The following is a 14,099-nucleotide window of genomic DNA, read 5'->3' as shown; positions in this document are numbered from 1 at the left end:
CTCTCCCTGGCTGTCTCTGTCTCTGTCAAATAAATAAATAAAATCTTGAAAAAAAAAAAGATACTTTAAAAAAATATATAAATAAATAAATAAATAAATAAAATTTTGGGGCGCCTGGGTGGCTGTTAAGAGTCTGCTTTTGGCTCAGGTCATGATCCCAGGGTTCTGAGATCGAGCCCCAAGTTGGGCTCCCTGCTCAGCGGGAAGCCTGCTTCTCCCTCTCCCACTCTCTCTGCTGGTGTTCCCTCTCTCGCTGTGTCTCTATCTGTCCAATAAATAAATAAAATCTTTAAAAAATAAAATAAAATAAATAAAAATTTAGTGTTAAATCAATGTTAAATTTTCTGAAAGTCTAACTGTATTGATGTCATGCAAGATAATATCCTTACTCCTAGGGAATATACATTAAGTATGAGGGGTAAAGAAAGGAGCATTACTCCTTGAAACCTACTCTCAAAAGACTGAAAAAAAATTGTATTTATGTGTGTGCATATTCACGTATGCATATGAATATGTATGTATGTAATATACACACATATATGAATAATTTTTTAAATGACAAAATGTTAAAAATTAGTAAATCTAAGTAAAAGGTAAAAAAGTTCTCTATTATTCTTGCAAATCTTCCACAAAATTCAGTATTATTTTAAAATAAAAATTAAAAAAACATGATCTAGGGGTGCTTGGGTGGCTTACTGGTTAAGTGTCTGTCTTCAGCTCAGGTCATGATCTCAGGGTCCTGGCACTGAGCCCCAAATGGGCTCCCTGCTCAGCAGGGAGTCTGCTTCTCCTTCTCCCTCTGCTCTTCCCCCACCCCGCTTGTGCTCTCTCTCTCTCAAATACATATAAAATGTTTTTTAAAATTAAAAAAAAAAAAACCATGATATAGCTTTAAACCATTACTAAAAAACTCTGTATCGAGACTGGGATGCTAAATCACTGGGGGCTTTTGTCTATGATGGATGGATAGATGGACTGACTGATTTCAGTATTTATAGTAAGGCATTTTAATAAATGCAAAATGGATACCTTCATTTCAGGCATCCTATTTCCAGACTGTCATAGGACCAACAGAAACGCAGTTGTGCCTCTCACCCTATTAAGCAATGGCTTTTTGCCTTTGGCAATTTGCTCCATGTCCAGATACACCCTGTAATCAATTCAAATGCACTAATAGGTAGACTGGAGTTATATTTATAAGCTTACAGTTGAGCAAATACTGATTTTTAAATACAATAAACACGAAACCTTTGAAACTAAACAGGAGATGTGATCAAGGGTACTTAATGCAGTAACGCTGGTACGTCCACGTGAATCATCGGGACTGCAGAGTGGCTCTAAGAAGCAGAAGAGTGTGGCGCAGGTCAACCTGCCTAATACCCACTGCGCTTCTTTCAGTTAATCAACTATCACGTGCCAAGAGCCCTTTGAAAATCATCTTACCACTTTTGATAGCAAGGCACACAGATTAAACATTCTTGCATTTGACCCAAATGGAGTGCTAACATTTCAGTCCTGCGTTGAAAAGCAGCAGTTAGTCCTCAAAACAGACAATGGTGGTTTAACTAAAAGAGGTTGACAAAGCAGATGTGGAAACATCAGCATGTCAAGCACCAAGCTGAAAATACACCTTGATACAGGGACTAAAATATTTGAATACATAATTGGGGGTTCTAATTCAACAATTTTTGTCAGTAATCATGCTAAAGTAATTGGAGAAATATGTACCTAATTGTTGGGAGTTAAGTCTGGGGAGAGGATTACAGGGAAATATACAATTTTTAATACATATTCCGATTTTTGAATTTTAAAGAATATACATTGCCTTTATAATTTAAGAACAGCTAAAACTGGATCTAGTGAACGAACAGTAATGTTCAAGATTCAACTGGCTTTACAGAGATCAAACTAAAATTCTAGTGTCTTCAGACCCAGCTAATGAACATTGAGTTAAAGAGGATTAAAAGGGATAAGCAAATGACAAAATACAGACATTTTTTATTCAAGAATATGGAAGCTCGTTGGACTTAGAACACAAATCTTTATTCTATAAAACTTTTACAATAATCTTAATGGTAATTAGCTTTAAAAGCTACAGAACACCATGAGTTAAATGCATGATAGATTAAAAAAATCAGAGTACATTGGGGAAAAGTTATTTTTAAATATTGTACATTTCAAAAGACAAATTTTACAATGGGAGACTTTTTGATTTAATTTTTCTAATAAAGGGGTTTTCTCTTTGTTTATTAAAACATAAAATAGTTTCTTCTTGAACTGATACTTGCAAAATTTATCAAACTGGCAATTTCCTTAGTTACGGGCGGAGCCAGGTGAAATCTGTAAAGCAATTTACATCTAAGATTAGAAGGCTAATTTGGTATTACTGCATAGGCTTAGTATTAGTGCATAGGTTCCAAATGTACTGCAAAACTATACCAACTTCCTCCTTTCAGATTTGCTGTTGCATCATCCCATTTGCCATCTAACGGGGGAAGCACCACCTTGTGGCAAAAATAAAAGCTTCTCAATGACAGAAGTCAAGACTGGTTAGCTGGAGAGAACACTCAGTGGGCTTCCGGGGCACTAGTGAGTCTATTTCTTGACCTGCATAGAGATGCCATGAGTGCTCACTCTGTAATTCTTTATTAAACCACATGACTTGTCTGTTTTTGTACTCTGTAATTTTAAAACTTTAGGGAGAAAAAAACGATTTCTATGTACCTGAATTAAGTCATATGCCTAACTGCTTGAACTTTCTAAGCACCAGTCCTATTTCCTAAAATTTCCTAGAACTACAATGCATTCTTAACCTTGTAAATGCACTGCTATATTTTTATGATAGGAACAAAACACCAGAAAGAGGCATATTCTTTGGTAAATGAAGGAAGGATTTTTCCCTCGGAATGTTTTCATCGCTGCTCTCTCGGCCTCCCAGAGCAACTGCACGTGCTCTGCGATCGTCTGGAATCACCTACACACACCTGTACTAACGTGTCTGAAAACCCAGAAAACCCTAGATTTTATGGCATAGATACAGAACAGCAAAGCTGTATGGCATATTTATGTTAACAATATTCAATCAGAAAGGATTTTCTTTCATGTTTTATTTACCATATTGAAGTGACACAAACTGTTAACAAAATGACTTGGATTTGCTGAGAATTTCACTTCTCTAACTGCCATGGAATCACCTTTCTTAGGAGCTATCGACACGACATTTAGTACCTTTGTCATACCATGGAGCAATTTTTCGAGAAAAAGTCGTCTTTCTTCACAAGAACCTGTCAGCACGCTTTCGTGACTGTCTGCTCTGCGATGACCCTCACGCAAGCACATCTTGGTGGCAGGAGAGAAGAGCCATGAGCTGGCACTGCCCTGCATGCGGGCAGCGCTACATTGCCCAGATGCCGCCACCCAGACTGTCTTCCACTCCACATGGAAAGCAACTCTCATTCCTGGCTTCACTTCTGTGGGGAATAGTAAAGATGTCGGGACATGTACCTGAGAATATTTCACAGGACAACGCTTTCACTTAGTTAATGCTATCTGCTCACCTAATCTTTATGATCAAGTTGGGTACAGAAAATGTTTTTTAAAAAATATTTAAAACAGATGTTTTATCCCAACATCCCACAGAATGTTATATCCCAGTTCTTGACCAAGGCCATTTCAAAGGGCTATAATATGGAGAAAGCCACATGCAAATGTTCTTTTATAATTTGACATAGTCCAGGTGTGACCATGCCAGTAATCATGAATATTGCTCAGTCAAGTATTTAATTCTACAAGTGAAGAAATGTCAGGCTGTTGGACCACCACGATCTGTGACTTCCCTAAGGAGTCTTTAAATACAGCTACCTCAGAGATGAAAAGAAGAACTTAAATCTGAAGAGGTCAAATTGTTATGTCCTCCCCTGAACATCAGTGAAGAAACACAAGCTTGCCCACGGCCATACCCCCTCAATGTGCCTGATCGTGGAAGCTAAGCAGGATTGGGCCTGGTCAGTACTTGGATGGGAGAAAAAAAATGGACTTAACAAGGCTGCTTCATTAAGATTTCTGGAACTGGCCATGTCTGATGTTAAGATAAAATATTATTAATATGAAATTCTGGCACAGATAGTCCACAGAAGTTATATTTCAATATTTTAATCTAATCCAATGTTCAACTAATTACTCTATCTGAAAAAGTTCTACAATATTTTCTAAGAAAAATAAAGTTAAGAATTAGGTTGTTTTTTTTTTTAAACTTTTCCTTGTAGAAATAGATGAGAGAGCGCTAGAATAAGAGAAAGAGAGAACCATGAAGAATGAAGAAAATGACTAATGGGAACCCGATGGGAACACAATCTTTTAAAAACCTTTAAAACAACTAAAACACAATCTTTTAAAACATAATCTTTAAGAAACCTTTAAAAACAACTAAAATCAAAAACAATAAATCTGAGATTTTTCTCTTTTTTAATACAAATATATCTAATTCTTCAAAGCATAAGGTGCCTCTAACATTCTAAAGTCTCAGTGGTGGACACTATCACAAGCTTTAGAAAAAAAACAATACATAGTAATGAACAGCGAGCTTAGGCACAGTTTCACAAAGACTGTTTTACCTTCAGGAAATCCAGAATCTCTAGAAATTATTAAAATTATAAAGGGGTCAAATTTTATAAGGTGTTTTCCTCAACTGTGGCTAAACTTAACTACATTAAAATACTCATAGTCTTTGATCATGAAGCAGAAACATATAGTGATAGATTTCTTTTAATCCTTACTCTCAAGAATGGTATTTAAGCAAAGCCCTCATTCCATAAGACGTTCACTAATATATGTGAAGAAAATAACATTCTGATTTTATAGAGCAGCCCCAGGTAATGTTAACAACTAGATTAAGAAATAAGGAGAACCAGTATTATCCTGTATGTCCTTGAGCTAGGAAGCTTCTCAATTAAAGGAGTCATGTTCAGGAAATGATACTCAAAAACACAAGTTCTTTACATTAAATTTCCCTGTTAAGTAAGTCTCTTTCAAATTCTTTAGTTAACAGCAATACTTTAAAAATCGTCAACTGTAAACTCTTAGCTTGCAATGTTTTGATTCTTCCTGAATCTTGAAAACTTCCAAGTTATATTAAATATATTATCTTCTGTTTCTTCTTAAAGAACTCATGTTCATAAAAGGATCGTCATCGTCATCCTGAAATGACATACAAATGTTATGTGAGTGACTGCTCCATGCTTCACTCAGACAAGACAGATATGCTCACGGGTAAACAACAATACCCGTAAAAGCCATTTCCTCCTTTCACAAGAAGACTTTCATTATTCTATTACCTTTATAAATATGAATAGTCTGTTCATTTAGCTTTCCTCCCTTCCCTAGTAGCTATTTCACCATGGAAATAAGTCAATTAAATTCTTAGCAAGCACTGAAAATAATTCATCCTGATATGTGTGTGTGTGTGTGTGTGTGTATCCCTACAATATATACCATATGTATTTCTCTCAATTATTAACCTTAATAAAGGCAAATAAGGTATGGGTAAGCCAGGAAAATTAATACTCTTCAAGTCATTTCTGTTTGCTTTTTGAACAGGTTTTTTTCCAATTACATTTTATTACTGGTGTTACCTAATGTTCTGGAAATTCACCCCCCAAAATAATGAAGGCACATGACCTAACTCAGAAATAGCTATAATTCTTATTTCCTGTTACCCATTTCATGCCAGCAGTAAACAGCTACTCTCAGGCTGCTGCAAAAAACCACCCAGCAAATCAATCTTCCAAATATCTTTCTGGAAAAAGATGCAGTATGAAGAGTTCTCATGCTGGAATGAGGCTGAAGATTATATGCATAGTAAGAGCAGACAGGAATACCAGATATTAGAATTAGTAATTTGCTTAAAGAGTAGGAAAACTAACAAACCTCAGGTAAGCCCAAATTATAAAATTTGATGAGGATAACTTAGAATTGATTCTTACATATTCTCTAGCTAAATATTCAGAAGAAAGCAAATCTGCCTGTAAATTTTTTTTCTTTTTTAATTAATTAATTAATTTGAGAGGGAGAGTGAGCGATGAGAGTACAAGCAGGGGGAGTGGCAGAGGGAGAGGGAGAAGCAGGCTCCCCAATGAGCAGGGAGACCGATGTGGAACCGAGATTATGACCTGAGCCGAAGGCAGATGCTTAATCGACTGAGGCACTCAGGCACCCCTGATTTATGATTCTTTTAAGACATTAATAAAAAGGGATAATTATTTGGTATTAGGATTTGTTGGTGATATCACCATCAACAAATTCAAATGTTAGCTAAGTTAGCTATCTCTAGTGAGAAATGAATGCCTTGAAAAATACAAACTCACATTCATTGATTCATTTTCTGCTATTAACAAAGGCAGAACTTATTAAAAACCAGAGATAAATCCAACTTAAGGCATAATAATTTGCTAATTGTTCTTCTTTGCAGTTAACATGAACTATATACAAATCTTTAACATTTAACATGTCTATCTAGACGCTTGGAATGAACAAATGGGTCCACAACTGCTTGCTTCCCGCCTGGAGGCAACACAGTAGGTATTTCACAGGGAGCCTGAGCTCATGCTGCCATTTTTCTCTGCAGCCTACTGCTGGTGAGTCCTCTCCTCAAGCTGGCTCAAAACCACAGCTGGGATACAGGAACATGACAGCAACAGTTGAAGTTCAAAATGAAAGGTGTGAGTCACATGCTACAGCAGGGATAAACCTGCAGGACATTATGCTAAGTGACATAAGCCAGTCATTAAAAAGATAAATATTGTGACTCCACTGACAGCATGTATCTTGGGGAGTCCAATTCACAAAAACAAAAATTAGAATGGTGGTTACCAGGGGCTGGGAGGAAAGGGAAATGAGGAGTTGTTCAATGGGTGGAGATTTTTAATTCTGCAAGATGAAAAAATTCTGGAGATCTATTTGCACAACAAAGTGAATATACTTCACACTAGTGCACTGCACACTGAAAAATGTTTAAGATGGCAATTCCTTTTAATAAAGATTTTATTAATTTATTTGAGAAAAGTACAAGAGTGAGAGAGAGAGCATGAGCAGGGACAGAGGGAGAGGAAGAAGGGAGAAGCAGACCCCCGCTAAGCAGGGAGCCCAACATGGGGCTTGATCTCAAGACCCTGGGATCATGACCTGAGCCAAAGCCAGATGCTTAAGGGACTGAGCCACCCAGGCACCCCTAAGATGGCAAGTTTTACACCATATGTTTGTACCACAATTAAAAAACTTTTTAAATAAAAATAAAGAAATGGGGTGCCTTGGTGGCTCAAGTCAATTAGGCGTCTGCCTTTGGCTCAGGTCATGATCCCAGGGTCCTGGGATCCAGCTCCTGCTCAGCGGGGAGTCTGCTCCTCCCTTTCCCTGTGCCCCTCTCCCTGCTTGTGCGCTCTCCCTCTCTCTAATAAAATCTTTAAAAATTTTTTTTTAAATCCCCAAAGTAAATAAAAATAAAGAAATGAAAGGGATTATAGAGCTAAGAAAAACATGTGAAAGCAATTCAACAAAAACTAGCCAAGGCCCCTCAGCTGGCTGCCATGGCGGAACGGGAAAGGCCAGGCTTTAACGCCGCCGCTGAACCAACGGATGAATAAAGCCAAGAGGCGAGTCTTGAGTCTGCCTCTTCCCATTCCTTCTCATTCAGGTTAGAAGAGATTTGATCGTTTTCTGGCCCAGACAGAAATCAGAGTTTCTTTCACACGTCCTGCCATGTGGCACTTTAGGCAATATCTGAACACCTCTGTAAATGAAAATCACCACCACGTACATTTTATATATGAAATGTGTAAAGCATATAGTGAGTACTTAATATTTTATTAAAGTAACATTGAAAACTTCTAGAATATCACCACTTCTCCAAATATAAATGACAGAAGCTGAGAAAAACTATTCTGATCCACAATTAATAGGGCAAATTAAGTAGGAATTCAGTGAATATCATATTTTAAAAATTGGCGGGCCTTTTATATTTGAGTATTTACATTTACAGGTACTCAACAAATGCTACTTGTCGACTCTGAACATTAAGTACAGTTCAAAGGAAGGTTATCAATGCAAGTATTTTAAAAAATAATTTCAAGCAACTAGCTTAGCAGTCCTTATTTAAATTTTATAAACAGCTAAAAATAGATGAGATTTAACAATATTACTTTATTACCTCATCAGATTCAAAATCAACCCCTTTAGCTATCTGGCTCTGGGACATGCGCTTGCTTGATGATGATGTGCTCGACCACCTGAAGCAGAAACATGGAAAACACAAAGAAAATGAACCAGAGAATTCATAAGCCCTTTTAAGATAATTTTTCATTCTAGTAGCAGCCATGAATAAAAAAAGCTGATACCTTCCCTTCAATCTACATTAGAGACAGTAAAAACTTAATGGTGAGGAAAAGGACTCTGGGGCCAGGGTCTGAACTCCAGTTTTGTCATTTATTACTATGTGGCTTCAGACAAGTTACTTAGCCCCGCTGCCTCAATTTCCTCATCCATAAAATGAGGATAATAATTTTTCAGAGATTTACTGTGTTAATATACTAAAAGACTTAGATCAGTGCCTGACATATATTAAACACTACACCGATCCTTGCTTATTATAGTGCCTAGCATACATTAACATGCCTCTACTACCATCCCCCACTCCGGAATACTTTAACACTGAAATATTTGTGTTCAAATACCAGTATATGCTTCTGTAACAAGATAAAGGGATTTCAGGAGAGGCTCACCACTTTCTAGGGCTGCCTCACTGCTCATATTATTCACGTTCAATCCAAATCAAATAGCAAATATATACTGAGTGCTTGCTCTTTTCCAGGTACTCTGATAGGTCCTGGGAAATATCAGCAAACAAGATCATGATTCCCATCCTTATGAAGCCTAACTTGTGGTAATGAACTCATATTCATATGTCTTTTTATCAGTAAGAATTCTAAATCCTCTTCGATCAGGCCACTGCGGCCTATCCAACCTGCCTGGTTCTTTACTGCTTATGAACTAAGAATGGTTTTCCCATTTTGAAATGTGGTACATTTAAATGGTTATACAAATACCTATATAATATCCTCAATTTTGCCTCTTGGTCTGCAAAGTCTAAAATATTTAACCATCTGGCCCTTTGAGAAAGTCTGCTGACTCCCATCTTAAAGCAGCATTAGCTAATTAATTTATTACCATGCTTTGGAATGTTATAGCAAGAGAAGTACGTCTGAAGGTCTTGTCTGGACAAGGAGGTTGAGAATCAAGAGGTCATGTGTCAGAAGGAAAGAAAAAAATCACAGGTTCTTCTGCATAAAAGTAAAGGACAGGAGGATCTGTCATGCAAACTTGAAGGGCAACATGGCTCTGAGAGTAGAGATCAAGGATATTTATCAAGTGACCCATCTGGGACGTGCCGTGTGCCCATCTCTCTATACTTGACCTAAGCAGGAACTCGTAGTTGCTGACTTGTTTCTATCTGTGACAGGAAGAAGCAGATCATCAAAAGCATAAAGCCACAGTGGCAAGGTAGCAAAGTTAGGTGAATGCGTTCTTTTTGGGGGTTGGGCAAAGGGGGGGCTTATGGAAGGAAACACCCACTGAAACCCGACTCTGCTTCTGATGTCTCCCCAAATAACCAATAGGGTCCAGAAACAAGCCAGTCATCTATGATGGACAGTAGCTTATCTGATCATAGCAAGAGTCCTGAGTTCTGCATCAGGGAACCCCACAGACCTACAGATCTCACCTATAAAGGATCCCCTATCCTTAGAAGTCAACAGTGGGGAGGGAAAGAAATGGTTATGCTGTTTTTATTGCTGGGTCGCATAAATGGGCCTTGTCCTGGATATGAGAAAAGGTTTAATTTGATTTAGCTTCATGTGGAAGGCTAAAATAAATAGAGAGGGTGTGTCAAACTGAGTGCCAGGAGCTGTCATTTTTTTCCCTTTTTGTTCAGATATCATTTGGGGCCATAAACGAGAGTTCCTGTCTAGAGCTGTTCAGCCAAGAAGTCAGTTGTAGCAGCGTTATAAGCACAAGGTAACATGTTAAATTAGCCTTATGTTGTGCCTGGCACATAACAGGTGCTACAAAAATGTGAGTTCTCCACCACTCCAAGGTTGAACGGAATCCTCTCAATCTCTGCTCCTCTCCCCTGGCCCCATGGGGCTGGGTCTTCTCTTATTCGCTGTTTTGAGGGAGGGTCCTCAGTTTATTTGCCACCTCTATCGAACCTGAAGGGTCCTCTTATTCCTAGTACAAGGACAAAGTTAGCAACAACTTTTCCAGGGAAAAGTAGGCTTTCTGTTACCCATCTGGCAGAAGGGAGTTTTACAACTGGAAGTTATTTCCTTTTTCAAGTTAATTGCCAGACATATTAGTGCCTTTATTGCTTACCATTCCTCCTGTTACTCTTGTTCTATTTTCCCTAGCCTGTTATTTAATTTATTTAATAAACACTTACAGAGCTGTTACTGTGTGTCAGGCACTGTACTTAGCACTTTATAAATATTAACCCACTTAAATCTCATAACCCTATGGGGTAAATATAATTATATTCATTTTATAAATGAGGATACTGAGGCACAGAGAAGTGAAAAAAACTTGTACAAGGCCCATACCTAGTAAGTCGTAGGGCTTAAGAACCATAAATAATCAAAATAACCATACAATCCACGCCATTAGTAAATAACGCTTCAAAACCCGCCTAAATTATGTCATTCAGTTGCTGTCACCAGAAACACAAATCTACCGTGGCTGATTTCAGATCTGCTGCCAAAATGTTAATTTCTAAATTGCCTCTCATCATTTAAATGGTTCTTACTGCCTGCACAACAGTTTGAGAGGTAAATCTATTATGCTCCGAAGTGACAGCAGAGACAGGTCTGGAGCAGAATGCCTGGCTGTGTGACTGGCTGGGCCACTGTAGGTAAGTCTCTTAACCTCCTGTGCCTCACTTTCTTCCAAGGGACAATGGGGATAATGTAGTTGTAGCTTCATCCCCCTCCTGGGGTGCATGTGAGCACCACACAAGCTAATTCACATGCAAAGGCTCAGAAGAATACACAATTCAGTTATTCGTATTACCTTACGAGTGAATAGGAAAGCAACGGACATTTATTCTACTGAAAAGTAGACAACCCAAAATGGTAACAAAATCAAGATACTTTTCTTTAATACCCTTAAAATATATGTCAAACATACTAAGATAGTATTTTCATTAGTCCCAATAATGAAAAATAAGGACCTCATGCAAGGTAAACTTCTATAATCCTCTCAACTACTAACGCACTACAGGAAAAAAAAAAAAAACAACTCGGAAACCTACACTTGTTTTTTGTTCGTGTGTGTGTTTTAAATATTTTATTTATTTATTTGATAGAGAGAGACAGAGCACAAGTAGGCAGAGTGGCAGGCAGTGGGAGAAGCAGGCTCTCCGCTGAGCAGAGCGCCTAAAGCTGGGCTTGATCCCAGGACTCTGGGATCATGACCTGAGCCGAAGACAGACTGTCTGAGCCACCCACGTGCCCCTGTTTATGTTTTAATTCACAAAGATAAGAATGACCAAACAGGTACTGAAAGGGACTCTCTCTCTTCGATGGACTGAATAAATCTCCTTTCAATAAATCTCCTTTTCCCTAACCAAATTTGTGTTAGGTTTCTATTGGACCAAAGAACCAAAGGAGTCTTGATTAATATAGGACTCAAATTTAAGACTGTAACTCAAGACTAAGAAATTCTACCCCAATTATCCTCAACTATGGACCACAAATACACAATCTAACCGGCACCTGAGCCCGTCTTGCTATTTTGCACTCCTACCAAGGCCGGCACTGGCTTTGGCAACCCCATACTCTTCTGCGTCTTTCTCATTGCTTCTACTTTTCCTAAATTCTAAAAGTTAAAACTCAAGTACTGGAACACAAGCCCTCTTTTCTAACTTCTCTTTTAGGGTGATAATCCATTCCAATGGCTTCAAGTTAAATAACTGTATATCAGTTATATGCTGTTGAGAAGTAAATTTAGGTATCATTCAAACCTCTTATCTGAGCTCTGGACTCATATATCCAATTGCCTACAACCAATTCCTTCATATAAATTACACAGGCATCTCAAACTTCCCACGTCTAAAGCAGAACTTCTGATTATCTGCCTACCATCCCTTACAAAAATCTGTTTCTCTTCTTCTATGCCTTTCTCAGTGTATGGCACTAGGTATTCAAGTAGGAAACCTGGAAATCAACCATGATATCTCATTATCCTTCACTCCAAATATTCAATACACCCTGACCTCTGTCGTGTCTACCTCCCAATATACCCTGAAACCGTCTACTCTCTTCCTTTCCCCTGCTACTCCTCAGTGCAAGCCTCTGTCATCTTCTGGGGACTACTCACAGCATGCTCCTTTCAGGTCAGCCTGCTTGTACCCTGCCTCCTGTGCTACAGGGATCCTTTATAAACGTAAATCAGATGGTGCCACTACTCTCTCAAAATCCTTCCATGGATTCCCTGCATGTATAATAAAGTCCAAATACCTTACCCTGCTCAACTGTTCCTGCCTCATGATGTACTCCTGCCTTTCCTACTCCTATCTAAAATCCCTTCTTTTCCATGGTTTAGTCACTGGCTCCTAAACTACAGCAAGGTTGTTTCTTTTTCAAGAGATGAAGGATCTGTACTCCAAAACTACAGAACACTCATGAAAGAAATTGAGGAAGACACAAAGAAATGAAAATGAAAAATGTTCCATACTCGTGGATTGGAAGAACAAATATTGTTAAAATGTCTATGCTACCCAGAGCAATCTACACATTTAATGCAATCCCTATCAAAATACCATCAACTTTTTTCACAGAGCTGGAACAAATAATGCTAAGATTTGTATGGAACCAGAAAAGACCCTGAGTAGTCAAAGGAATGTTGAAAAAGAAAACCAAAACTGGTGGCGTCACAATTCCGGACTTCAAGTTCTATTACAAAGCTGTAATCATCAAGACAGTATGGTACTGGCACAAAAACAGACACAAAGATCAATGAATAGAATAGAGACCTCAGAAATGGACCCACAACTCTATGGTACTAATTTCTGATGAAGCAGAAAAGAATATCCAAAGGAAAAAAGACAGTCTCTTCAACAAATGGTGTTGGGAAAATTGGACAGGCACAGCAGAAAAATGAAACTGGACCACCTTCTTATACTAGAAACAAAAATAACCTCACAATGGATGCAAGACCTAAATGTGAGACAGGAATCCATCAAAATCCTAGAGAAGAACACAGGCAGTAACCTCTTTGATCCTGGCCACAGCAACTTCTTGCTAGACATGTCTCCAGAGGCAAGGGAAACCAAAGAAAAATGAACTACTGGGACTTCATCAGGATAAAAACTTTTGCACAGCAAACAGTCAACAAAACTAAAAGGCAACCTACAGAATGGGAGAAGACACTTGTAAATGACTTATCAGATAAAGGGCCAGTATCCATAACCTCTACAGAACTTATCACTCAACATCCAAAAAACAAAAAATCCAGTCAAGAAATGGGCAGAAGACGTGAACAGGTATTTCTCCAAAGAAGACATACAAACGGCCAACAGACACACAAAAAAACACTCAACATCACTCAGCATCAGGGAAATACAAATCAAAACCACAATGAGATACCGCCTCACACTAGTCAGAATGGCTAAAATTAACAAGTCAGGAAAAGACAGATGTTGGTGAGGATGTGGAGAAAGGGGAAACCTCCTACATTGTTGGTGGGAATGCAAGCTGGTGGAGCCACTCTGGAAAACAATATGGAGGTTCCTCAAAAAGTTAAAAATAGAGCTACCCTATGACCCAGCAACTGCACTACTAGGTACTTACAAATATATACGTGTATGTATATGTATACGTATATGTATATATATATGCATATACATATCTCGGGGGGGATATATTTTTATAAAGATACAAATGTAGTGATATCAAGAGGTACCTGCACCCCGATGTTTATAGCAGCAATGTTCACAATAGCTAAACTACAGAAAGAGCCCAGATAGCCATCAATAGATGAATGGATAAAGAAGATGGGGT

At 38.2% G+C, this 14,099-nt stretch overlaps 1 protein-coding gene across 5 annotated transcripts in view; it reads right to left on the bottom strand.

The window, feature by feature from the left end:
• Positions 1 to 2,025: 2,025 nt before the first annotated feature.
• The window catches only part of MRE11 (MRE11 homolog, double strand break repair nuclease), a 75,269-nt gene continuing 63,195 nt past the window's right edge, over positions 2,026 to 14,099 (bottom strand). For 4 of the 5 annotated variants that reach the window (XM_008688361.2, XM_008688362.2, XM_040630988.1 and 1 more), the window contains 2 exons: positions 8,201 to 8,279; positions 4,448 to 5,196 (listed from right to left, as the gene is read on the bottom strand). In XM_008688361.2, the coding sequence (XP_008686583.1) occupies positions 5,140 to 5,196; positions 8,201 to 8,279 (136 nt within the window). In that variant the 3' untranslated portion in view covers positions 4,448 to 5,139. Of the gene's footprint in view, positions 3,471 to 4,447; positions 5,197 to 8,200; positions 8,280 to 14,099 lie in introns of those variants that run through there. The other variant, XR_005835016.1, reaches the window with a different exon arrangement.

This window comes from Ursus maritimus, unplaced genomic scaffold (assembly GCF_017311325.1).
Source record: "Ursus maritimus isolate PB19 unplaced genomic scaffold, ASM1731132v1 scaffold_16, whole genome shotgun sequence".
In the NCBI taxonomy this organism is placed as follows: Eukaryota; Metazoa; Chordata; class Mammalia; order Carnivora; family Ursidae; genus Ursus; species Ursus maritimus.
The sequence above is the reverse complement of the archived record's forward strand: the minus strand, read 5'-3'. Positions and strand labels throughout refer to the sequence as shown.